Source organism: Schistocerca cancellata, chromosome 3 (assembly GCF_023864275.1).
Source record: "Schistocerca cancellata isolate TAMUIC-IGC-003103 chromosome 3, iqSchCanc2.1, whole genome shotgun sequence".
NCBI lineage: Eukaryota > Metazoa > Arthropoda > Insecta > Orthoptera > Acrididae > Schistocerca > Schistocerca cancellata.
Genome location: NC_064628.1, coordinates 591,993,544 through 592,020,921, shown reverse-complemented (window position 1 = coordinate 592,020,921; position 27,378 = coordinate 591,993,544). Strand labels below are relative to the sequence as shown.

Below are 27,378 nucleotides of genomic sequence, written 5' to 3'. Positions count from 1 at the left end.
CATGCATTCATGGTTTCCAGTGGTGCAAAATTTGGCACCTGTTGTAACATGAGAGCAGTATTCATGATGTACACCATGTGTAGTCCTTATGTCCAATAAATCTTTCAAATGAATCACTCTCTTGTTTCCTTTCCGATCTTCAATCTCTTCTACCACTTGCCCCTGATGTTTTTGGCCATAATTGCTTTGCAATTCTCAATCCTTATGACATTCTCTGTCTCCCCCAAAGAGTTTGTTACAACTTTTCTGTGACGCCCTGTATACCTAATAGAAGAGTTCATTGGAGGGATCTCATGCAAAACCCAGAGGAATTCTCATCATTGGTCATACATAAGCGGAACCAAAGTTTATGAATAGACACTTGTGGATGACACAGGAAACAAAATTTACAAACCAAAAGCAGAAATGTAGAATCTCATTTTGGATTACAGAAGTAAGTTCCAAGTTTTAATTCAGGCACCACTGAAAAGATAAGTGATACAGACATTATTGCTGGTGGCACTGAGAAACAGTTTAAATTGTTAAATTGAATAAGTCTCCAGGGCCTGATCAGATTCTTGTCAGACTCTATACAGAATTTTCATCTGAGTTAGCTCATATTTTAACCATAATATACCATAGATCAATTGGACAAAAAGAACTGTCTCCTCTGATTGTAAGAAAGGAAACCACAGCCATTTACTAGAAGGATAGCAGAAGTGATTCACAAAACTATTATTCACTTCTCTTGCTGCACTTTCTGAACTCCATGAATATAAAACAATGGCAAATCCAAGTGATTCACAAAACTATTATTCACTTCTCTTGCTGCACTTTCTGAACTCCATGAATATAAAACAATGGCAAATCCAGGATGGACTGTAACAATATAATGAAAAGGATAGTTGCTACTCACCATACAGTGGAGATGTTGAGTTGCAGATAGGCACAACAAAAAAAAGATCATAGTTTGACATCTGGAGCCATACTGCGAGCAGCTGTGCGTTATGTGAGAGACAGCTGGGTGGGGGGAAGGAGGAAGCTGGGGTCGGGAGGGGAAGGGTTAGTAGGTTAGAGGTGGGGGATGTTAAAGTGCTGCTGGGAGCGTGCAGAGATGAGGTGGGGAGTAGGGCAACTTGGTGCTGTCAGAAAGTTAGACGGAGAGCGGGGCAGAAAAGAGGGGGTGGGGGGGGGGGGGGGGGGAGGGGGGTTAGCGGAAAACGAGACAAATAAAAAGACAGGATGCGTTAGTGGAATAAAGGGTTATGTAGTGCTGGAATGGGAACATTGAAGGGATAGATGGTTAAAGACAATGACTAACGAATATTGAGGCAAGGAGGGTTATGGGAACGAAGGGTGTATTGCAGGGAGAGTTCCCACTTGCACAGTTCATGATAGCTGGTGTTGGTGGGAAGGATCCAGATGGCACAGGCTCTGAAGCAGTCATTGAAATGAAGGGCATTGTGTCGGGGAGTGTGCTCAGCAACAGGGTGGTGAAGTTGTTTCTTGGCCACAGTTTATTGGTGGCTGTTCATGCGGACAGACAGCTTGTTGGTTGTCATGGCCACGTGGAATGCAGCACAATGGTTGCAGCTGAGCTTGTAGACCACATGAGTGGTTTCACAGGTAGTCCTGAGTTTGATGGGACAGGTGACATTTGTGACCAGACTGGAATGGCTGGTGGTTGGAGGGTGCATGGGACATATCTTGCACCTATATCTATTACAGGGATATGAGGCAAGGGGTTTGGAGCAGGTGTCATGTAGGGATGGACGAGGATGCTGTGTAGGTTCAGTCGGCGGCAAAATACCACTGTGGGAGGGGTGCAAAGAATAGTGGGTAGGACATTTCTCATTTCAGGGCACGGCGAGAGGTGGTCTGAACCCTGGCAGAGAATCTAATTCAGTTGCTCTAGTCCTGGGTGGTACTGAGTCACGAGCTGAATGCTCCTCTGTGACTGGACCAGTGGGACTTTGGGAAGTGTTGGGGGACTGGAAAGATACGGCGTGGGAGATCTGTTTTTGTACACAGACAGGAGGGTAATTACAATCTGCAAGGCATCAGTTAGACCCTTGGTATATTTCAAGAGGGACCACTCATCACTACAAATGTGAGGGGCACAGGTGGTTAGGCTGTATGGAAGGGTCTTTTGGTATGGAATGGATGGCAGCTGTCGAAGTGGTGGTACTGCTAGTGGTGGGTAGGTTTGATATGGACAGAGGTACTGATATAGCCATCTTTGAGGTGGAGGTCAACATCGAGGAAGGTGGCTTGATAGATTAAGTAGGACCAGCTGAAGTGAATGGGGGAGAAGTGTTGAGGTTCTGGGAGAATGTGGATAGCGTGTCCTCACCCTCAATCCAGATCACGAAAATGTCATCAATGAATCTGAACCAAGTGACAATGAATCTGAACCAGGTGAGGGTTTTGGGATTCTGTATGTTTAGGAAGGATTCCTCCAGATGGCACATGAATAGGTTAGCATAGGATGGTGCATGTGTGTGCCTGTAGCCGTATCCTCGGAGTTGTCTGTAGGTAATGCCTTCAAAGGAGAAGTGATTGTGGATGAGAATATAGATGGTCATGTCAACTAGGAAGGAGGTGGTTGGTTTGGAATCCATCGGGTGTTGGGAAAGGTAGCATTCAAATAGCGGTAAGGCCATGGGCATTAGGGATGTTAAGTGTAAAGAGAGGTGGCATCCATAGTAACGAACAGAGCACTGTGTGGTAAAGGAACAAGAACTGTGGAGAGTCACTCGAGGAAATGGTTGCTATCTTTTATATTGGAGGGTAGGTAGCAGGTAATAGGCTAAAGGTGTTGGTCTATGAGAGCAGAGATTCTCTCAGTGTGTTACTGAGAACAGTTCTGTGATAGAGTGGTTGTTATCAGAATCAACAGCAAACCAACACTGACAACCATAGTTCAGGTATACATACCAACGTCGCAAGCTGAAGGTGGAGAGAGAGAGAGAGAGAGAGAGAGAGAGAGAGAGAGAGAGTGAAAGTGAAAGTGAAAGTATATGAGGATACTGAAAGGGCGTACAGTACATAAAGTATAAAGGGAGGTGAAAATCTAATAGTCATGGGGGACTTCAATGCAGTTAAAGGAGAAGGAGTAGAAGAAAAGGTTACAGGAGAATATGGGCGAGGGACAAGGAATGAGAGAGGGGAAAAGGCTAATTGAGTTCTGCAATAAATTTCAGCTCATAATAATGAATACTCTGTTCAAGAATCACGAGAAGAGGATGTATACTTGGAATATGCCAAGTGATGTCGGAAGATTTCAATTAGATTAAATCGTGGTCAGACAGAGATTCCAAAACTAGATACTGGATTGTAAGGTGTATCCAGGAGCAGATATAGACTTTGATCACAATGTAGTAGCAATGAAGAGTGCGCTGAAATTTAAGAGATTATTAAGGAAGAATCAATATGCAAAGAAGTAGGATACGAAAGTACCAAGGAAAGATGAGATATGCTTGAAGTTCTCTAAGCGTATAAATGCAGCAATAAGGAATAGCTCAGTAGGCAGTACAGCTGAACGGAAAAGGACACCTCTAAAAAGGGCAATCATAGAAGTTGGAAAGAAAAACGTGGGTACAAAGAAAGTAACTGTGAAGAAACCATGGTAACACTAGAAATACTTCAGCTGATTAATGAAAGAAGGAAGTACAAAAATGTTCAGGGAAATTTAGGAATACAGAAATACAAGTTGCTGAGGAACAAAATAAATAGGAAGTGCAGGGAAGCTAAGATGAAATGGCTGCATGAAAAATGTGAAGAAATTGAAAGAGGGACGATTGTCGGAAGGACTGACTCTGCATATAGGAAATTCAAAGCAATATTTAGTGAAATTAAAAGCAAAGCTGGTAACATTAAGAGTGCAATGGGAATTTCACTGTTAAATGCAGAGGAGATAGCAGATAGGTGGAAAGAGTACATTGAAGACCTCTATGAGGGGAAAGATTTATCTGATGTGATAGAAGAAGAAACAGGAGTCAATTTAGAAGCAATAGGGGATCCAGTATTAGAATCAGGATTTGAGAGAGCTTTGGAGGTCCTAAGAGCAAAAACGGCAGAAGCGATAGATAACATTCCATCAGAATTTCTAAAATCATTGGGGGGAGTGGCTACAAAGTGGACTACTCATGTTGGTGTGTAGAATGTATGAGTTTGATGACGTACACCTGACTTTTGGAAAAATATCATTCACAAAATTGCAAAGACTGAAAGAGCCAACAAGTGTGAGAATTATTATTGCGCAATCAGCTTAACAGAGCAAGCATTCAATTTTTTGACAAGAATAATGTACAGAAGAATGGAAAAAAAAATTGAGGACGTGATAGATGACGATCAGTCTGGCTTTAGGAAAGATAAAGGTACCAGAGAAGCAATTCTGACCTTGTGGTTGATAATGGAAACCAGATTAAAGAAAAATCAAGATACATTCATAGGATTTGTTGACTTGGAAAAACTGTTCGACAATGTCAAATCATGCAAGATGCTCGAAATTATGAGTAAAATAGGAATAAGCTACAGGAAGAGATGGGTAAAATACAAAATGTACAAGCCAAGAGCGAATAATAAGAATGGATGACCAAGAACGAAGTGCTTTGATTAAAAAGGGTGTTAGACAGGAATATAGTCTTTCATCCCTACTATTCAATCTGTACATCAAAGAAGCAATGATGGAAATAAAAGAAAGGTTCAGGAGTGGAATTAAAATTCAAGGTGAAAGGATATCAATGATATGATTTTCATTGATGGCATTGCTATACTGAGTGAAAGTCAAGAAGAATTACATCATGGGCTGAATGGAATGAACAGTCTAATGAATACATAATATGGACTGAGAGTAAATCAAAGAAAGACAAAAATAATGAGAGGTAGCTGAAAAGAGAACAGCAAGAAACTTAACATCAGGATTCATGATCATTAAGTAGATGAAGCTAAGGAATTCTGCTATCTAGGCAGAAAAATAATCCATGATGGACGGAGCAAGGAGGACATCAAAAGCAGACTAGCACTGGCAAAAAGGGCATTCCTGGGCAAAAGAAGTCTACTAGTATCAAACATAGGCCTTAATTTGAGGAAGAATTTCAGAGAATATACATTTGGAGCACAATTGTATGGTACCGAAACAAGGACGGTGGGAAAACTGGAACAGAAAAGAATCAAAGCATTTGAGATGTGGTGCTACTGACGAATGTTGAAAATTAGGTGGACTGACAAGGTTAGGAATGAGGAAGTTCTGCGCAGAATTGGAGAGGAAAGCAATATGTAGAAAACACTGACAAGGACAGAACAAGATGATAGGACACCTGTTAAGACATCAGGGAATGACTTCCATGCTGCTAGATGGAGCTGTAGAGGGCACGAATTGTAGAGGAAGACAGAGATTGGAATATGTCCAGCAGGTAATTGAGGACATAGTTTGCAAGTGCTACTTTGAGATGGAGGTTGGCACAGGAGACGAATTTGTGAAGGCCCGCATCAAGTAAGTCAGATGACTAATAACTCAAAAGCCAGCCAACAAAATTTGGAGAACTATAATCAAGTGAGAAATCTAGGAATAAATCTTAATCCCCTAGGTAATGTTCCTGCAGGGACCACAAAAGCAAGATTAGACTAATTACATTGCATGTTTAGGCAGTCATTCTTGCATCACTCCTTGTGTAAAGAGTACAGAATTTAAGAGAGGGCAGTTTTGAATCAGTGGGTACTTCAAGGCGATGGATATAAAGAATAGTAAGATCTGATCTTCAAAAACAATATATATATGTCCATCGTATATCTCTTACAGTCACTGATACAAATGAAATAACGCTTACTTCGAATCAGATGGGACATTGATGTATGGCAAAAAGCTTCCTCTTAGGAGAGAAGTATCAATTAGTATTAATGCCAATGAAAAATTGATGTCAGTTTTCTCACTTTTTAGTGTGTGTTTTATTTAGAATGAAAACTGCAACCATATTATTTATTCTTAGCAGATACTGCCATAAATTTATGCACTGCAGTTCTTTGAGATGTATGTATTGCTTAAGAGATTATTAGGTTAAAGATTCTAATGCATTACCACAGTTACTATTTCATCCAATGTTACATTATTCTGTATGTGTTGAGTCCTAGAAAAAAAAATTCATGTGAAATGAGAAGAGTTAACCAGAGCAAAGAACTGTGTGCTTTATTCAGACTAACTGTTGCCTTTCCATGTGCCACTTCTTTCTCAGGGCCAATACACAATAATTTTTCATGCAAAAATTAATCATAAAGATATGATCCACCCACATGCAATCACTTAGCAAGGTTTCAAAAATTAGGAATGCTCCCTGTCTCCTGAATATCCATTTTAGAGTCAATTTAATTAGTTAGTAAGAATTTTCATCTCTCTTAAATAAATAATGTTACACCTTTACTAGGAAACATTCATCTGACACACAAATACCATCACAGTGTGCATCACAGACACAGCATACTTAATAATAAATTGCTTTACTCAATAAAATGATAACTACTCCAGGAAGAAAGTCATTAGTATGCTTCTCCAACATTGGCTTTATTCAGCTGCTGAATTTATGGAGACCAATTGATGTCAAATGTAACCTTCAGTTTGCTTACACGTTATAATCTTTAATGCAATGGTGCTTGATGTACAATTCATTTTTATGAAGAAATGTGCGTGTATAAAAATGCTGTAAAATGAACATATATTTGTTTTTGATTATTGAATAATATGTACCCCTTATTATGAACATGATTTTGTGGATAAATAAATAAAATAATATTTATTTTGTAGTGTTTTAAGTTGGTTCATTCTTCTTTTTATTGTTGTTTTAGGATGTGTTATAGCACTAAACCAATATTTAATGTTTTACATAGTGGGTGGTTTTGCTAAAGATTAATCATAGAAAAAAAAATGTTGTTTGAAAGAAACATGTTAAGAATATTGTCATACTTAATAACTATTATTTCTTTTAATTTTTTAGTTGGGGCACTGACAACCTTGTGCTATTTGAAATTAAAATTGGCTTTATGTGGAATAATATTGTTGAAATTAGTACTTGTTATGTTACAGAATATTTTCCCTAGTGAGATTTCCTAAGCAGAAGATGGAAATAGAAAAAGAAAATTGGAATTTGAAGAAACCATTTAAAGTGGCTATTGAGGGAAACATAGGCTCTGGAAAATCCAAACTACTGGAGTATTTCTCGAGGTTTCCTGCTGTTGAAACTTATAATGTAAGTTCCATGTTTCAAAAAATTTGTAGTTATCACTAATTTCTATTGGAATAAAATTTAAGCACACTTTCTTTGAATACTGTAAATATTACTCTTGCAGTGTTAATACTTTGACTGCTGCCCACAGAATCTATATGCACCTTTAAAATCCACCAGACTTTACTCTTTGTTCAGAAAATATAGCCCAAGCAACTGACTACTGATAGGAAGAAAATCAGATGGTGGAACTAGAATGTCAAGTAGGTTGCTAATGAGCGATTGTGAAACCAGGAGAAAATTTTCTGTCGTTGTTTGAACATTGAAACATTCCATGTTAAGTTCATCTCCTTTGTGCTATTTCCTCCATTTTGCTATTTTGGCTAACTGAATGTATAGGATTGACTTCTGATCAAGGTATTTATCATTGCCTCTATTATTTTTTTTACATACATTCTCATTCGAAAAGATATACTTCGAAAAAAAAAAAAAAAACACAGTTCTGAAAGTTTTCTGTGGGCACAACACCCCAGATAACAATTTTACAGACAAAAAACAACTCAACTGTTTCTCACTTTTTCCTTGCCATATTAATGTGTAATCAATAATGGATTGAAAGTACATTAAAAGGCTAACCACAAAATTGACACAATAATGATTTTCCAACATTTTTTCTATTTAGCTTTTATATGAAAGTTCCTACTATGAAGAGTGCCTGCTGTGACTTGTTAACACTAGCTATCAGAATGCCATTTGGCCAGCTGCAGTAACTGCAACCATTGTGTTGCTTTGCAGAGGTGAAACATTCTTTTTTTAGATATTATTTCTTCCAGCACATTTTGGAATTTTACTTGTGCCATTACAATCTCTCAAACAACAACAATCACAATCCTTTCAGACTTAATATAAAAACTAAAACTAAACTCCACCCAAAGAGGCCATGAAGGCCCAGCGGTACTGAATGGCTGCTGGGTCATCCTCAGCCCACAGGCATCACTGGATGTGGATATGGAGGGACATGTGGTCAGCACACCAATCTCCCAGTTGTATGTTAGTTTACGAGACCAGAGCCACTACTTCTCAACCAAGTAGCTCCTCAGTTTGCCTCACAAGGGCTGAGTGCACCCTGCTTGCCAACAGCACTCGGCAGACCAGATGGTCACTCATCCAAGTGCTAGTCCAGCCTGACTGCACTTAATTTCGATGATCTGATGGGAACCAGGGTTACCACTGTGGCAAGGTCATTTGTTCAAACTTAATATGCCAACTCAAATTCCTCCCAATCTTCCTACACATTCATATCTTTTAAATACATGCTCAGTAATAAGGACAATAAGCCTTTAAAGGATAACTTATTCTTTTGTTCCTTAATGTACTAACAAGCAGATGTTAAAAAATATACAAAACCCATAGTTCACCCCATTGATAGTTGTATGATGGGTAGTGTGGCTGGAGAATGTTAAGTAAGGAAGATGGTTATTATTTATTTTATTTTTTTATTGCTGACATTTATTATTATGCACAACCTTAAATACCTGAAAACAAACTGTACTTAAAACTTTGTACTGTTGCTATCAGATAACTTACAGTTCTTACAGTTATAGCTCACTGATGCAGTTATCTAAAGAGATTGCATGTACAGTAGCTGATAAGAACATTTTGTGGTGCAAAGCTCCTCATATATAGCTTAAACCTGATCTGTGGATACTTAGGCCTCGTCTTACATAGTCTACAGTATGGCCAAGAGACCAAGCTTCACCTACCTGTCAAAGACTGTGTAAGTCAGCGTTACAAAAACAACTTGTACATTCTAACCAGCCATCAATTAATGGGCATCTTCATACAGTATGTTCTGATACTTTATACATTATTACCACATACATGCCTTCTACATCTTCAGGCCTTTATCTAATGTGTTAGTGTGGATTCCTAGTAATAAGTACTAAATGTTATGAAACATAATTAATATAACCACTATGAACAAAACAGCAGTCACATCCAAAATTCAGAATAAACACACATTTCCCATTAGAAACTAAGGACATGTACAGTGATATCACAGCAGGTAGTCACTTTTGTGAACTGCTCATATAGCTGAACACATAGCAGGCTAGTTTTTCAGATAGGGAAGCAAACTAGATCTAGATAGTATTTGTACACTTCATTAATGGTTACTCTTCTGGTGCAAAAGCCAATGTGAGCATGGTTTTAGGAAGTCTCTTACATTTGTGCAGGATGCAGAATGACTGACAAGACAGATCACATCATGTTTCGCACTTCAAGGTTCATCTGTTGTAGTTGTACCATCACCTTACGATCTGTCAACATTTTGACGTTGAATGGAGATCGGAGTTCTTGATGTTTTTGCACAGTACTGTTTCAGTTCTGACCCATAATTCATGTCAGTATATGGGTCCGTACACAGATCATAAAGGAAAGAGCACTGTGGCTAATTCTAGATACGGCCATATACATAACACACAACTCAACTGGCATGGCACATAGGTATATGAATAGTGATCAAAAAGTAATGGGAATTTTTGTTTTTCTTAAAGAATCTTTATTTATTCATCATCAACATCTTTGTCCCTTTCAATGGAATCCCCCTCAGATATAACACGCTTGTGCCAGTGCTTTTTCTAATCTTGGGAGCACTTCTGGCACTCACTTTTCATTATGCTGTTCAGTCTTTCAGAGATTCTGTTTTTATCTCATCAGTGGTGGAAAAACAATGTTCTTTCATGATTCTCTGCCACAGGAATAAACAGAAGTCACAGAGGACTGTCTCTGTTAATAATGTGGCTGAGGCAACATAACGGTTTTGTTTTTGCCAAAAATCATGAGCAAGCATTGAGGTGTGAGTGGGAGCATTATCGTGATGCAATTTTCACCAGTGGTTTTGCCACAATTGTGGTTGTTTTCTTCAGATTGCTTCACCCAAATGCAACATAAGTCCAGGTAGCATTCCTGATTGACTGTTTGACTGTAAGGCAGGAACTCATGATCCCATTGTAGTCAAAGAAAATAGTGAGAAGGATGGTCACATATGAGTGAACTTTGTGAAATTTGTTTTGGTCATGGCACTTCAGGCAGTTTCTGTTGGGATGATTGGGCCTTGGTTTCAACATTATACCCATGTTTCATCACCTGTTATGACCTTCTTTCAAAGTTCTGGATTGTTGTCAGCTTCACCCAGCAATTCCTGAGTGATGACCATGCAAAATTGTTTTTGGTCAAAATTCAGCAATTTTGTAACAAACTTTGCTGCTGATGTTTCATGCCCCAAACACACACACACACACACACACACACACACACACACACACACACAGAATTGCTTGGCATGAGCCAATGGACATGCCAACATCATCAGCAATCTTACTGATGGTAATTCAGCACTTTCGCAGAACCAGTTTCTTTACTATTTCTTCATTGCCATCAATAAGTGAGGTGCTAGGGGGACAAGGGTGGTTATCATCTTCAACTTCTTCTCAACCCTCTTTGAAAAATTTATAACACTTACTCATAGTAGATTTGCCAAAAGCCACAGTCAATGTTTCAGATTCAGTGCCGCACTTTATTTCATTTTTCAAGTAAAATTTAATGCAAATTCTTTGATCTATCTTTTTCAAAAGTAAAAATTTACCAAGCACTGGAAAACACCTTCAATCTTTTCGATTGTCAACTAAACTAAATATCCAAAACAGCTGAAAATACAAACAAAAGCCAGGATTTTATGCACCAACTAAGATTTAAAAAATGAAAATTGGATGTATAAAGCCCACAAAATTAAAAAATACCTATTACTTTTATCGTACCTTGTATTGCAGTAAGAAATAAAAACAAAATGATTTTGTAGAAAATATGAAATTGTGAGCAAAAAATGGATAATGTTTGTTGTACTGATCTTCTCACATAGGACCTTGGGAGTAATTGGGCCTACAGTTAGTGAGGCAGCTGTTAACTAGACTCACAGGCAAGTTGAATACCTCCTGCACAGCTTGTACCAGTTGAACCCTCCAGTCACATGCACATGCACTGTATGTCCCATCTCCAACAAAAATTCAGCTACCATCCCAGGATGCAGTTCACAGGCAGGGTCCAGTAGATGTCATGTGAGAACTCAGAGAGCTACTGACTAGGTACTTATGATGTATCAGTTATACCACTGTCGTAATATATATAATTTCAACTCCATCACAGAGATACATCTACCTCAAACTGCAGGTCTTAGTGCGCAGCTACTCTGTCCACAGGTTTGACCAACCTGGTTGGCATAGTGGGAACATGGACATCCTTATTCTTCCACGGTAGCAAACAAAGGTAGGGAAAACTGTTATAGCCATAATTCCCATATTCCACCCACCAAAGTGCCGAAAAGGTGCGCAGAACCTTCAGGCATTAAGAGCACATGAAGGGATGAATTTATAGCAGACTTCTTGTACTCTGTATGTGGTAAGGGGGTTGAAATGTGGACAAAGGCAGCAGGCAGATACTGAGGCAGTTTGTTGAAAATTATCTCTTCCTGAGAGTAATAACCCTGAGGATCTAACTCGCAACTGTAGCCACATTTGAAGCAGGCCAGATAGCCATGGTATCTCCTTGTCAAAGTATCTAGAAGAGCATACTACAGCTGCAAGCTGCCAATAGCTACCCATTTATTCCTTGATTATGTCATGTCATGAACATGAGGATGCCAAAAGAAACATAGATAAGTCATAGAGATAACGCTTTTATAAGACATCATTTGAAGAAAATGTTACTCATGTAGAACAAAAGAGAAGTGATTCACCAGTCAGATATCTAACAAAGATCTTCCAGACATGTGCTCATGCAAGCATTACAAGGCTAACCATCTGACTTGATGGTAGAGCTCTGCCACTATGCCCCCCCCCCCCCCCCCCCCCCCCCACTCCCCCAGCCACACATCAACACCAGACATCTTAGTCTCGATAGTCACCAAGTGTCACTTACAGAGCGAGTGTCAATATTTTCATAATCCTAGCAACCATTAACTACTTAGGCAGCTGGAAAACTAGAGGAAACAAAAATTTTTAGTATGAGAAACTTAAGCAGGTAGTGACAACATGAATGACATGTGGAAAATCCAGCCGGAGGGCTGCTCTGTGGGTTGACAGACAAAGCAGAAGTGCTGGCAATTTCATTGGAGCTACAGTTCCAAACTCACACCATCAAATATGATTGTGAAAAGCAGGGAATGATATGTATTTCATAGGTGCCTCAAGTGAGAGAATTATTTCAGAGTATAAAGTAGTTATCAGAGATGTCTAGGCAATAGAAAGTTCCTTGGTTTTAATAGTATCCATGCACAAACCTAAAACACCTACCCCTTCCTGCAATCACATACTTTACCACCATATACCACCAATGCTTGTCTGCAACACACTGCACAGTTACAGCTAAGGTAATGATAGTAATAATAATAATAATAATAATAATAATAATAATAATAATAATAATAATAATAATACCACATAAACCTAATCATAAATTATTGATATGAATATAATAGAGGGAAACATTCCATGTGGAAAAAATATATCTAAAAAGGAAGATGATGAGACTTACCAAACAAAAGCGCTGGCAGGTCGATAGACACACAAACAAACACACAAAATTCTAGCTTTCGCAACGAACGGTTGCCTCGTCAGGAAAGAGGGAAGGAGAAGGAAAGACGAAAGGATTTGGGTTTTAAGGGAGAGGGTAAGGAGTCATTCCAATCCCGGGAGCAGAAAGACTTGCCTTAGGGGGAAAAAAGGACAGGTATACACTCGCACACACACACATATGTGTTGATTGCATTCCAAGCTACCTTTGCCTTGTTTTTTGAGTTCGTTATGGTGGTGTCAATTGCTCTTGCTTTGGGTTCTCTTATTGTTTTTCTATACTTCTTTTTTAACATTTTATAGTTTTCAGCTTTGCCCATCCATCTCACATCCTGAAGCTTCCTTCGCTGTTCTAGTATTTCACTGGTAATCCACTATTTTTGATCTTGCTGCCTTTCTTGTCTATTTACTTTGGAAATGCTACATTGAAATGGTACTTAATTGTTGAAATAAATGCGTCATATTTTTCATTTACACTCTGGGCCTGTAGGGTTTCATTCCAGGTTTCCTTACTTAACATTGTTCTAAAGATACTGATATTTTGTTCACTGATGATCCTAATTTCTTTGGTTGTTTGTTTTGGTTCTGATACTGTGTCATTACTTCTGCAAAAGCTGATTAGTTGTCCATGATGATCAGATATTTCTGTATGAACTACATGTGACTCATAGTTAGACATATTAGTAATTATGTTGTCAATAACTGTCTCACTTTGTGAAATCACTCTTGTTGGTGCAGTTATTGTTACTTTCATGTTATGCTGTATTAACAATTCTTCAATATCCTGTCTTATTTTTGTGTCTTTTCCCATGTCTGTGTTGAAGTCTCCACATATAATAAGATTTCTCTTCATATTCATTCTCAATAAGCTGGCAATTTTTTTCGGAAAGATGCTAATATTGCCACGTGGTGACCTGTACACACAAAACACTCTAAAATCCTCTGTCACTATACCAGTAACTTCAAAACCTACCCAATCCACCCACCCAGCACTTTTATTCCAGGCCTGTCAAAGGTTTATCCTACCCCATCAGGGGCAGGGCCATCTGTGAAAGCAGCCATGTCATTTAACCATCTCTGCTGCAATCATTGCACAGCATTTTATATTCATATGACTACTAATCAGCTACCACCAAACTGTGGCCAAAAGCAAAGTAGAGCACCCTGTGGCACAACATGCAGCTGAACACAATACACTTGATTTCAATGGCTGATCCACTACCCAAGCCATCTGGATCCTTCCCTCCACCACCAGCTTTTCTGAACTGCACAGATGGGAATTATTCTTACAACACATTCTCCGCTCCCTTAATTATTCTGGCGTCAACCTTCCACCCAATAGTTTCCACCCCTTCTGTCCTTTCATTTCCTCCCCATTCTCATCTCCCACTCTATTTATTTGCAGCCCTCTGCCAACGCATCCACTCAGCTTTGCCCAGTCCCCTACTTTCTTTTTCTTCTTTCCTCACATTACTGCCCCACAACCTGCTAATGCTGTGCCTGTTGGCAGTCTGGTCCCTGCTCACTCCACCGCATAGCATTCATCTCTCTCCCCATCAATACACTACTGTCCCTTCCCCTCCCCCTCCCCCTCCCCCTCCAGATTGCTGCCTGCATCCCATGTGATGTTGCATTCTGGCCCAAGATGCTGGTGTTAATGGACGCACGTGGCACGTGTGTGTGTGTGTGTGTGTGTGTGTGTGTGTGTGTGTGTGTGTGTGTGTGTGTGTGTGTGTGTACTGACATAGTCTAATGTTTGCACCATTGCACCACAGCCATTCTTGGGCTGTGATCAATTCCCCATTTATAAAGGGATTCTGTGCATCTTGCATGCCTGGTTCTGATGCAGTAGTGGCAGCTTAAAATTTTCCCTGGCAGCTGCACAATAGTATGCAATGTGTTCTAGTAAGTGTGGTTCTCCAATCCTTGTCCAAAAACAGTGTTCAGGTAGGTAACACAGACATAGGAAAACAAATACTGCAGGCAATAAAATGAGTCTCAGAAATTTACACGGAAAGAAAAAATGCAAAATCTGAACTTCACTCACAACCATTTGTAAGCTAGGTCTCTTTTAGAGTGACTGGCAACAGGTATGCCAATCCTAAGACAAGTGCCTATAGTTACTCCCTTGAGGTAGCCCACCACATTAAAAACCATACATCAACATCATCAGACAAGTTTTAACATCATCTGTAGGTAGTATAAGTTCATGTTTATCATATTTTTCTGTGAATCATTTCCATGGTTTATTATAAAACTATCATTTTACAATGGTATTCATAGCATCTCTGGGACAACCATACGAAAACTGCAAAACGTATAGAAAACACACACATCAGTGGATAGACCATCTCTCCACGTTGTTAACTAACATTGCAGGGCACCATTTGTGACAGGGCAAATGTCAATACAATAGTGAAACTCTTGCCATATAAGCCCCAACAGGTCATGGTTGAAATCATAAACCACATTAGTTATCTGACCTTGCAACTCTTCTAAATCAAGTAGCAGCAGACAGAGGAAGATATCATCTTTTGACATACAAGGTGTGATTGGAAAATTTTAAGAATGGGCTTGTAATTGTACAGTGGTGGTACTTACATGCTACTATGATGCATCTCCTTCAAAATAGTCCCCTTCTGACTGAACACACTGACTCCAATGGTCTTTCCACTTTTGGAAACATTCCTGGAAATTTTTTTCCTGAAGTGTGTTAAGGACACTCTCTGTATTTGCCTGGATGTCTTCAATTGAATCAAATCACTTCCCTTTCAATGAAAATTTCAGTTTAGGAAACAGGTAGAAGTCCGCAGGGGCCAAATCAGGGGAATATGGCAGTTGTGGAACCACAGGAATTTTGAATTTGGTCAAAAATTCAACGATGGAGAAGGCATGGTGAGCCGGAGCATTGTCGTGATGTAGCACCCAACTCCTGTCTTCCCACAATGCAGGCCTTTTCTTCTGCACCTTTTCATGCAGACACTCAAGGACACATTTGTAGTATTCCTGGTTAGTTGCCTGTCCTCCAGGGGTAAATATTCATTTTTGAGGTGGAAGGACAGCTGGACCGTGGTTCATGTTCAAATGATTCATGGCCATTTTTAAATCTGTTGAACCAGACAAAAACATTTGACTGGCTCATAAAATTTATCTCCAAAAGCTGTTTTTAATAGTTCTTAAATCTCAGAAACTGATTTTCCAGTTTTAAAACAAAATTTCACACAAACTCATTGCTCTGTTTTTACGTCCATTTTCACACAGACAGAATCCGGCAACAAGCCCTAACAGACCTGCACTCAACCAGCTGCCACAACAAACTGAATAAAGGAAACACAGTTTCCTGTCAGAGGGCGTGTACCTGCCCACCAAACCAGTAAGCAGTAGTGGATCCATTCTTGAAACTTTCCAATCACACCTCGTAATCCCATATGAAGAAATCATTCGGAGTTAGAACAGGGTTCATAGGGGCCACCAAAGAAGAGGAAAGTCATGATGGAAAGCATGTCCAATCCAACACTGTCTTGCTGTAGTAATGGCAAAAGCCATTGCTGCAGCATGTCCAAACACACAAAAACAGTCACAGTTCTCTCTGAAAAGAAGTGGTCTATAACCTTCTGAAGGGCACATCGCACAAAACACTTTAAATTTAGGTGAATCATGAATGTGTTCCACAATCCATGTGAATGTTGTGCACCAAAACCACATACGTTTTGACAGCTCACCTATCCAGGAGCACAAAATGTGGCTTTGTCACTTGAAACCAACTTCTGTGAATACCTGTCTTCCTTCAGTAGTCACTGAAAAAGTCAGAATGAAGCTCTTTGTCCTGAGTATACAGCATATGTAACAGCTGGAGTTGGTATGGTTTTACACACAGTCATTTGCGTAGAATGCACCAGACAGTTGACTGCAGTTCTCTGCTCACATGTGTTGTCAGTTGGATTCTGACGAATGAGTCCTCCACATGCTCCACCTTCTCTGCTGACCATCCCAGCCAGCCTGTTTTCTTCATGCCACACAGCCAGCCAGTCTCATGGAATATGTTGTGCTACCCATGAATTGTTTTGTCTGGTGGAACTTTCATCTGATATTTTGTGTGAAATCGCCACTGAATTTAATGAATTCAGGGACATAAAATATATACATTGCTCCATTATATACCACTGCTCTCACATGCTTGCCCTGTAGTAGTGTGCTCTGCACCTACACCAGAGCATTTATTACAAACTGAAACTTGAGAGATGCTCTATCCACTGATTTGCGTCATTTTTCTGTATATCTTGTAGTTCTTGCACAGTCATCTTCTGAAACCCCAGAGGTACTCACAAATGGCCTGTATGGTCTCCAAGCTGATTGTCATAACACAGTTCCCAATCAAATGTATGCCATATGTCTTGTGTGACTGCTAGGGAACATAATTTGAAGTACACTAAAGGGTTCAGTTTCTTATCTGTAGATGGATGTCAGATATGCAGCCAACTTCCAAGATAGTACGATCTAGGTGACATAATGCTACGACAGAATGGCCAGAAGTGTATACAGATGATGGACTAATTAGATATTGTGTCTCTCCTGGACAGAGAAATGTTTGGAAACACACAAATTATAAATGTTCTTCTGTCAACTCATGATAAATTTCAGATGTGAAATGTACAACTTAGCAATGAAGGAATGAGTAAAGAAATACTGTTGGAGTAAAACATCCCACCACCACTAGGTGTGAAGGTGTTAATGTGGAAGAGGTTACTCATAAAACTAAGTAAAACTCTGGAATTCCTGGATCCCTAGATAGGGATGTAATGGGATCTCTAGAACCATTAGAGCAACTTCACACAAACTTGGTATGCACATGAGTTAGTAATTTGGATCATATCTTCATGATCTAAACTTAGGGCCAGGACACTCTACCCTTATTCCTTCACAACCCCAACACCTTCTCTCCCATCCACTTTACATGGTCCTCCTCAACCCAATATGCCATTTTCCTGGACGTTGATCTCCTCCTCAGCAATGGCTCCAAACACACCGATTCCCAAATTAAACCCACTGATCACCAACAGTACCTGCATTTTAATAGCTGTCATTCCTTTCACACCAAAAAGTATCTCCTATACAGCCAGGCAACCCAAGGATAGTGTATGCAGTGACAAGAATTCCCTCACCCTTTATGTTCCCCTTTCCTGCCCATTTCTTATCCCCCCACCTACCTCCTTGCCCCAAAGCCTCCCAACAATGCAGCACCTGTTGGCAATCTTGTCACGTCTCCTAATAACCCTGCACACTCCACCAGATGGTGCTCCTCTCTCTTCTCACCACCACCCATATTGTGCAATTCGTTCCCCTTCCCTACCTGCTACAGATTGCTGCTTCCATTCAACATGAGACTTGCACTGCTTTGCATTCCAGTCCAAGTTGCTTGAATACTGCTCAGCAGTGTGGGATCCGTACCAGATAGGGTTGATAAAAGAGATAGAGAAGATCCAACAGAGAGCAGCGCACTTCGTTATGGGATACTTTAGTAATCGCGAAAGCGTTACGGAGATGATAGATAAACTCCAGTGGAAGACTCTGCAGGAGAGACGCTCAGTAGCTCGGTACAGGCTTTTGTTAAAGTTTCGAGAACATACCTTCACCGAAGAGTCAAGCAGTATATTGCTCCCTCCTACGTATATCTCGTGAAGAGACCATGAGGATAAAATCAGAGATTAGAGCCCACACAGAAGCATACTGACAATCCTTCTTTTCATGAACAATATGAGACTGGAATATAAGGGAGAACCGATAGAGGTACTCAGGGTACCCTCCGCCACACACTGTCAGGTGGCTTGCAGAGTATGGATGTAGATGTAGAAGTTGCTGCAGATGGCAGTCATGTATGCATGAAGTGTGCTTGCTTCTGTGAAAGAGTGTGTGTGTGTGTGTGTGTGTGTGTGTGTGTGTGTGTGTGTGTGTGTGTGTGTGTGTGTGTGTTTTCCTTTTCTGAAGAAGGCTTTGGACAAATAGCTAATTGTGTAAAAGTCTTTTCATTGTGCCTGTCTGCAACTCAACGTGTCATCTTTACGGTGAGCCACAGTGTACTTTTTCCTTATGTTGTTGGTATTCCAATCTGGAGTTTCCATAGTTTAATTTGGAAAATAAATAAATAAAATAAAAATACATTGTTTGTAAGATACCACAAGATGTGATTTGAATCCATGGTTTTGAGGATTGCTAAACTGGTTGGTAACATTCCCCTTTTAAGTCAAAGTTTTAAATAATACTGCTACATCCTAAATGGATTACAAACAATGGAAGGAGTAAAGATAACCACTCATCACATAGCTGAAGCATTGAGCCATTGACAGGCACAGAGGAAAAGGAGAAGTTATTACAAACATTAAGACAGAACACAAGTTCAGAAACATTGAGACAAGTAGTTTTTGTAGTGATCAGGACTAAAAGAGTGTGCTTGTGAATTAATGCTGAAAAATAGTTCACTTTTAATTCTAACTGTATATATGTCCCCACTGGGAAATTTTGAACTATTTATGAGGAATCTGGATTCTTACTGTGCTATCCGCCAGACAGCAGTAAGCAGTTAATAGTCTGTGGTGATTTCAATGTAGATTTTCTAAAGGACTGTGACAGGAAAAATGATCTGGAAACCTTACTTGGAGCCTATAATTTGGTCTCAGTTATTAACTTTCCAAAACAGATGGATAAAGGCAGTAGGACACCAATTGATAATGTTTTCTTTGATGAAGCTCAAAGTAAGAAAATAACTTTTTACCCAGTAACAATTTCTCTCTCTGATCGTGATGCACAGTCACTCAGGATAAATAACATAGTGCCTTATGCTATGGGTACTCCTTGGTGGAAATCGGTTAGAATAATTGATGACCCTAGGAAAAATGTATTTAAGAATACTTTACAGGAGATGACACAGAATGTAATTTGTAATGAACCAAATGCTAACATAAAATTTAATCTAGTTCATGATAAATTCAAATCATTATTTGAAAATAGATTTCTCATCTTTTGGCAAGAACAAGTAGGAATCCTGCAGTAGTTGCACACTACAAAAAAATACTCAAAATTTCTAAGACAGTTTATGAAAAAATCAAAGCACATGCACATAATGTCAGAAATCAGTACTTCTGATAACAGACTTAAAATAGTATGGAATATAGTGAAGTTAAACACAGAGTAATAAGCCACAGAACAGCACAACAGCACTGCTGATCTGAATGGAAAGTCTATAAATGATGACTCACAGGTAAAAAATGCAGTTAATAATCATTTCTTAAATATAGTAGAAAGCGTAAGGACAAACAGTTCAATGGCAGAATCACAGCAGTATGTTGAAAAAGTAACTTTCACAAAATTCAATCATATGAATGTATCACCAAATTCTCCTCTTGAAATTAAGAAAATTATACATTCTCTAAAAATAAAAGCTCATCTAGTTTTGATGGTGTTTCCAGTGTTGTTGTTGTGGTCTTCAGTCCAGAGACTGGTTTGATGCAACTCTCCATGCTACTCTATCCTGTGCAAGCTTCTTCATTGTCGAGTGCTAGTAATAGTGTTCCAAAGATTTCGTGTTTGTTTTGAATACAGTCAGAGAGAGCATAGTGCTAGTAGTGTCAGTGTCGTCGTAACTGCCATCTGCTTCACGTCTGCTGTGCAGCGAGCTACGTTAATTTAAGTATTAACTGTATTTTTCTTACTTGTCACTTCTTCTTCCATGTGTTTTTGCTTTTAGGAAGCTTTAATTGTCGAGTGCTAGTAATAGTGTTCCATATATTTTGTGTTTGTTTTGAATACAGTCAGAGTGAGTCCCTTTGTCAACCATAGTGCCAGTAGTGCTAGTGTTTGTTTTCAATACAGTCCAGAGACAGGTAGTGCTATTTTCATTGTTTTCTACAAGAAGTGTCCAGCAACCACAGTTTAGTCAACAATCAACCGCCTTTAGTGAATTAGCAGTCTGGTTAAAAGTTGATTAACTCTCTACAGTAAATTGATTTCTTAGGATGGATAGGATGTGTGACTGCTGTGTACGGACGTAGGAGGAGCTGGCCACTGTTCGCGAACAGCTGAATGTGTTGATGGCCGCGGTCAGCGGTATTCAGGCTGCTGCCTCAGAGTGTAGCGGCAGTGGGGAGTCTGGTGCGTCGCATGGTACACCCCAGGTGTTACATGCTTCACCCACTGTCCCTGCTGTCGAGACATCTTTGTGGGTACCAGGCGCGGTTGGGCCACCCTCTCCAAGGGGAGTGGCGGGTTCAGCGGTGTTCGCGGCGCCTGAGGCGGAGGGTCAATGTGGAGGCTGAGCATGTGGCATCGCCCGCTCTGCCTGTGAGTGGACATGTGGCCGCTCCTTCAGCAAGGTCCGAGCAGGCACACGGGGGAGGGGTTTATTAGTTATTGGGAGCTCCAACGTTAGGCGGGTGATGGAGCCCTTAGGGAAATAGCGGAAAGGTCAGGGAAGAAGGCCTGTGTTCACTCTGTCTGCTTGCTGGGGGGGGTCTCATCCGAGATGTGGAGGAGGCCCTGTCGGCGGCGATAGAGAGCACTGGGTGCACCCGACTGCAAATTGATGCTCATGTCGGCACCAATGGGTCCTGCCATCTGGGTTCAGAGGTCATCCTCAGTTTGTACAGGCGGGTGGCGGAAATGGTGAAGGCAGAAATCCTTGCTCGCGAGGTGGAATCTGAGCTAACTATTTGTAGCATCATTCCCAGAACCGATCGCGGTTCTATGGTTTGGAGCCGAGTAGAAGGCTTAAACCAGAGGCTCAGATGATTCTGCGGAGATCTGGGGTGCAAATTTCTTGACCTCCGCTATCAGGTGGAGAAATGTAGGGTCCCCCTGAATAGGTCAGGCGTGCACTACACGCCGCAAGCGGCTAAAAGGGTAGCAGAGTACATGTGGTGTGCACATGTGGGTTTTTTAGGTTAGAGAATTCCCTCCCTAGGCCCAACAAATCGCCTCTTGAGACGCGGCAAGGTAGGAGTAGGCAAAATGTAATGTGGAATAACAATATTAATGCGCTAATAGTAAACTGCAGGAGCGTCTATAGAAAGGTCCCAGAACTGCTCTCATTAATAAACGGTCACAATGCCCATATAGTACTAGGGACAGAAAGTTGGCTGAAACCAGACGTAAACAGTAATGAAATTGTAAACCCAGATTGGAATGTATACCGCAGAGACAGGCTGGACAGTGAAGGGGGAGGCGTGTTTATAGCGATAAGAAGTGCAATAGTATTGAAGGAAATTGATGGAGATCCGAAATGTGAAATAATTTGGGTGAAGGTCACGGTTAAAGCAGGCTCAGACATGGCAATTGGATGTCTCTATAGGCCCCCTGGCTCAGCAGCTGAAGGATAATTTGTAAAATCTTTTGAGTAGATTTCCCCACCATGTTATAGTTCTGGGTGGAGATTTTAATTTGCCAGATATAGACTGGGAGACTCAAACGTTCATAACGGGTGGCAGGGACAAAGAATCCAGTGAAATTTTTTTAAGTGCTTTATCTGAAAACTACCTTGAGCAGTTAAACAGAGAACCGACTCGGTGATAACATATTAGAACTTCTGGTGACAAACAGACCCGAACTATTTGAAACAGTTAACACAGAACAGGGAATCAGCGATCATAAAGCAGTTACTGCATCGATGATTTCAGCCGCAAATAGAAATATTAAAAAAGGTAGGAAGATTTTTCTGTTTAGCAAGTGACAAGAAGCAGATTACAGAGTACCTGACGGCTCAACACAGAAGTTTTGTCTCAAGCACAGATAGTGTTGAGGATCAGTGGACAAAGTTCAAAACCATTGTACAATATCGTTAGATGAGTATGTGCCAAGCAAGATCGTAAGAGATAGAAAATAGCCACCGTGGTACAACAACCGAGTTAGAAAACTGCTGTGGAAGCAAAGGGAACTTCACAGCAAACATAAACATAGCCAAAGCCTTGCAGACAAACAAAAATTATGCGAAGCGAAATGTAGTGTGATGAGGGCTATGCAAGAGGCGTTCAATGAATTCGAAAGTAAAGTTCTATGTACTGAATTGGCAGAAAATGCTAATAAATTTTGGTCTTATGTCAAAGCGGTAGGTGGATCAAAAGAAAATGTCCAGACACTCTGTGACCAAAGTGGTACTGAAACAGAGGATGACAGACTAAAGGCTGAAATACTAAATGTCTTTTTCCAAAGCTGTTTCACAGAGGAAGACTGCACTGTAGTTCCTTCTCTAGATTGTCGTACAGATGACAAAATGGTAGATATCGAAATAGACGACAGAGGGATAGAGAAACAATTAAAATCGCTCAAAAGAGGAAAGGCCGCTGGACCTGATGGGATACCAGTTCGATTTTACACAGAGTACACGAAGGAACTTGCCCCCCTTCTTGCAGTGGTGTACCGTAGGTCTCTAGAAGAGCGTAGCGTTCCAAAGGATTGGAAAAGGGCACAGGTCATCCCCATTTTCAAGAAGGGACGTTGAACAGATGTGCAGAACTATAGACCTATATCTCTAACGTCGATCAGTTGTAGAATTTTGGAACACGTATTATGTTCGAGTATAATGACTTTTCTGGAGACTAGAAATCTACTCTGTAGGAATCAGCATGGGTTTCGAAAAAGACGGTCGTGTGAAACCCAGCTCGTGCTATTCGTCCAGGAGACTCAGAGGGCCATAGACACGGGTTCACAGGTAGATGCCGTGTTTCTTGACTTACGCAAGGCGTTCGATACAGTTCCCCACAGTCGTTTAATTAACAAAGTAAGAGCATATGGACTATCAGACCAATTGTGTGATTGGATTGAAGAGTTCCTAGATAACAGAATGCAGCATGTCTTCCGAAGTAATAGTGATTTCAGGTGTGCCGCAGGGGAGTGTCATAGGACCGTTGCTATTCACAATATACACAAATGACCTTGTGGATGACATCGGAAGTACACTGAGACTTTTTGCGGATGATGCTGTGGTATATCGAGAGGTTGTAACAATGGAAAATTGTACTGAAATGCAGGAGGATCTGCAGCGAATTGACGCATGGTGCAAGGAATGGCAATTGATTCTCAATGTAGACAAGTGTAATGTGCTGCGAATACATAGAAAGATAGATCCCTTATCATTTAGCTACAAAATAGCAGGTCAGCAACTGGAAGCAGTTAATTCCATAAATTATCTGGGATTACGCATTAGGAGTGATTTAAAATGGAATGATCATATAAAGTTGATCGTCGGTAAAGCAGATGCCAGAATGAGATTCATTGGAAGAATCCTAAGGAAATGCAATCCGAAAACAAAGGGAGTAGGTTACAGTACGCTTGTTCGCCCACTGCTTGAATACTGCTCAGCAGTGTGGGATCCGTACCAGATAGGGTTGATAGAAGAGATAGAGAAGATCCAACGGAGAGCAGTGCGGTTCGTTACAGGATCATTTAGTAATCGCGAAAGCATTACGGAGATGACAGATATACTCCAGTGGGAGACTCTGCAGGAGAGACACTGAGTAGCTCGGTACGGGCTTTTGTTAAAGTTTCGAGAACATACCTTCACCGAAGAGTCAAGCAGTATATTGCTCCCTCCTACGTATATCTCGCAAAGAGACCATGAGGATAAAATCAGAGAGATTAGAGCCCACACAGAAGCATACCGACAATCCTTCTTTCCACGAACAATACGATACTGGAATAGAAGGGAGAACCAATAGAGGTACTCAAGGTACCCTCCGCCACACACCGTCAGGTGGCTTGCGGAGTATGGATGTAGATGTAGATGTAGATCTCCTAGTACCCACTGCAACCTACATCCTTCTGAATCTGTTTAGTGTATTCATCTCTTGGTCTCCCTCTACGATTTTTACCCTCCACGCTGCCCTCCAATACCAAATTGGTGATCCCTTGATGCCTCAGAATATGCCCTACCAACTGATCCCTTCTTCTAGTCAAGTTGTGCCACAAATTTCTCTCCAATTCTATTCAATACCTCCTCATTAGTTATGTGAACTACCCATCTTATCTCCAGCTTTTGGTGTTTCCAATAGTGTACTAAAATTTGTTTCCGTATAATAAGCCTGGTCTTATCTGAAATATGGAATGAATCATTAACTCATGGCATTTTTGCAGACAGGCTGAAATATGCCTTTGTGAAACCCCTTTTTAAGAAAGGTGATAAGAGGGATTACAATAATTACTGACATGCTTCACTGCTGACATCATTCTCCAAAATTTTAGAGAAGGTGATGTATTCTAGAATAGTTTCTCACCTTAGCAACAATAGTGTCCTTAGCAGATCACAATTTGAGTTTCAGAAGGGTTACTCTACTGGGAAAACCATTCACATGCTGACTCATTAGATTTTACAAGCATTAAATAATAAAATACCACTAGGTTGGTATTTTCTGTGACCCCTCTAAGGCATTTGACTGTGTGAATCCCAGTATTCTCCTAGATAAATTAACATTTTATGGGATTAATGGTATAGCCAACCAATGGTTGTCATATCTAACCAAAAGAAAGTTGTACTTAGTATTCAAGCAAAATTGTCTGACTGGAGAGAAGTCATGTATGGGGTTCCCCAAGGTTTAATCTTAGGTCCACTACTGTTCTTCATGTATGTAAATGATCTTCCATCTAGTATACAACAGTCAGAATTAGTTCTTTTTGTAGCTGAGAGTAGTACTGTAATCAATCCAAGCACACATACAGAAACAGAAGAAATGGTAAACAAAGTTCTCAAAAGCATCATTGACTGGTTTTTTGCAAATGGTCTCACCCTCAATTTTAAAGAGTCCCAACATATTCATTTCTGCACATCTAGAGGTACTACAGCAGTGATAAGTGTACACATAGTGAGGAAATAATAAATAGGGTGGAAACTTAAAAATTCTTAGGGGTCCATATAATTTGAATTTAAAAGTGAAAAAACACATTTTGGAATTCTTAAAACAACTTAGTTCAGCTACATTTGTGCTTAGACTCATTGCAGATCATGGAGAAAGACACATCAGTAAGTTGACATATTTTACATATTTTCATTCAATGATGTCATATGAAATAATGTTCTAGGCTAACTCATCTTTAAGAAAGAAAGTCTTCATTGTCAAAAATGTGCTGTGAGAATAATATGTGGTGCTCACCCACAATAATGTTGTAGGTATCTGTCTGAGTTGGGCACTCTGACTACTGCTTCATTGTATATTTATTCCCTCATGAAGTTTGTTGTAAATAATCCACTGCAGTTCAAGAGGAACAATGAGGTACATAATTACAATACTAGAAGGAAAATGACATTCATTACTCCACATTAATGTTGTCTTTAGCACAAAAAGGGATGCACAATGCTCCAACAAAAATGTTTGTTCACTAACCTAGTGTCTGACAGACAGCAAAGTAAAATTTGACAACAAACTGAGAAAGTTTCTCCTGGACAGCTCCTTCTATTCTGTTGAAGAATTTATATTACTGCAATATGTAGCAGGTTTTGAGTAGGAATTACTCACTCACATCTGTATATCCTTTTTTCTTTTCATATTAAAAAAAATAGAAATATTCAGAATGTAAACGCATGTACAAATTTTTTTATGATGTGAATGTATAACAACTCATTCCACATCATTATGATCTATTGTGCAAAATGATCCATGGACTGTATTACTAACTAACTAATGGATACAAGACCACATTGCTGATCTATTGGAGAATGTCCTGTTTCAAAGCTAACAAGAAACACTCTCAATGTATAAAGGGAAGTCAAACGAAAACAAGGCAGATGGAAAAAAGTAAGCATACTGTTTATTACTTCAAAAGTAATTGCCATAACTTTTAACACATTTATCCTACTGTGAGACAAGATGGTTGACACCTACATGGAAAAATGTTCGAAGTTGCCTATGGAACCATGATTGCACCCAGACATGCATCTTTGTCAGAAGCAAATTGACAGCCACAAGTGTGTTTCTTCAGTCTCCAAAATTAAGAAACTGCATGGGGAGGGATGGGGACAGCATGCAGAATGTATAAGGACTTCCCAGTGTAACTTCTGCAGTGTAGTCAAAATGATGTTGGTGAAATGTGTGCCCACCACAATGTTGCCAGGATTGTTTTGTCCACACTGCAGAAGTTCTGCACATCCTACATACAGTCCTGATTTCTCCCCCACGCAATTCTGACCAGCCAAACGCTCACAAATAGTAGCAACTAAATATTATTTCAATACCGTTTCTGGGTTTCCTCTTTTCTAAACTGATGATCCTGGTCTGTAGATACCATTGGTAGTTACCTTTTTTTGTAATTCCATGTATACTACACTGACTTATAGGATATTTTCTCTCTTGTTTCAGTAAATTTATACATCAATAAATGGGAATATAATTTTCCCAAATTGATGCTGTTCTTACCAAGGTCATAACTGAAGCTCAGTTGTGGATGTTCTGTAAACAAAACCCTATAAAATACAATTGTTTGAAAAGGCAGCTAAAATGTTCTTCATAAGTAATATGTGCTACATAATTAATGCTTTCTTAGAGGACTTAGAGCATGGCTAGTAATGAAAGGGGATAACT

The 27,378-nt window shown here is 39.9% G+C and overlaps 1 protein-coding gene across 5 annotated transcripts in view; it reads left to right on the top strand.

Annotated features, from left to right (window-relative positions):
* LOC126175461 (thymidine kinase 2, mitochondrial-like) overlaps positions 1–27,378 on the top strand; it is a 228,140-nt gene that overhangs the window by 147,268 nt on the left and 53,494 nt on the right. For all 5 annotated transcript variants that reach the window (XM_049922273.1, XM_049922269.1, XM_049922270.1 and 2 more), the window contains one exon: positions 7,058–7,220. In XM_049922273.1, coding sequence (XP_049778230.1) covers positions 7,092–7,220 — 129 coding nt within the window. In that variant the 5' untranslated portion in view covers positions 7,058–7,091. The remainder of the gene's footprint in view (positions 1–7,057; positions 7,221–27,378) is intronic.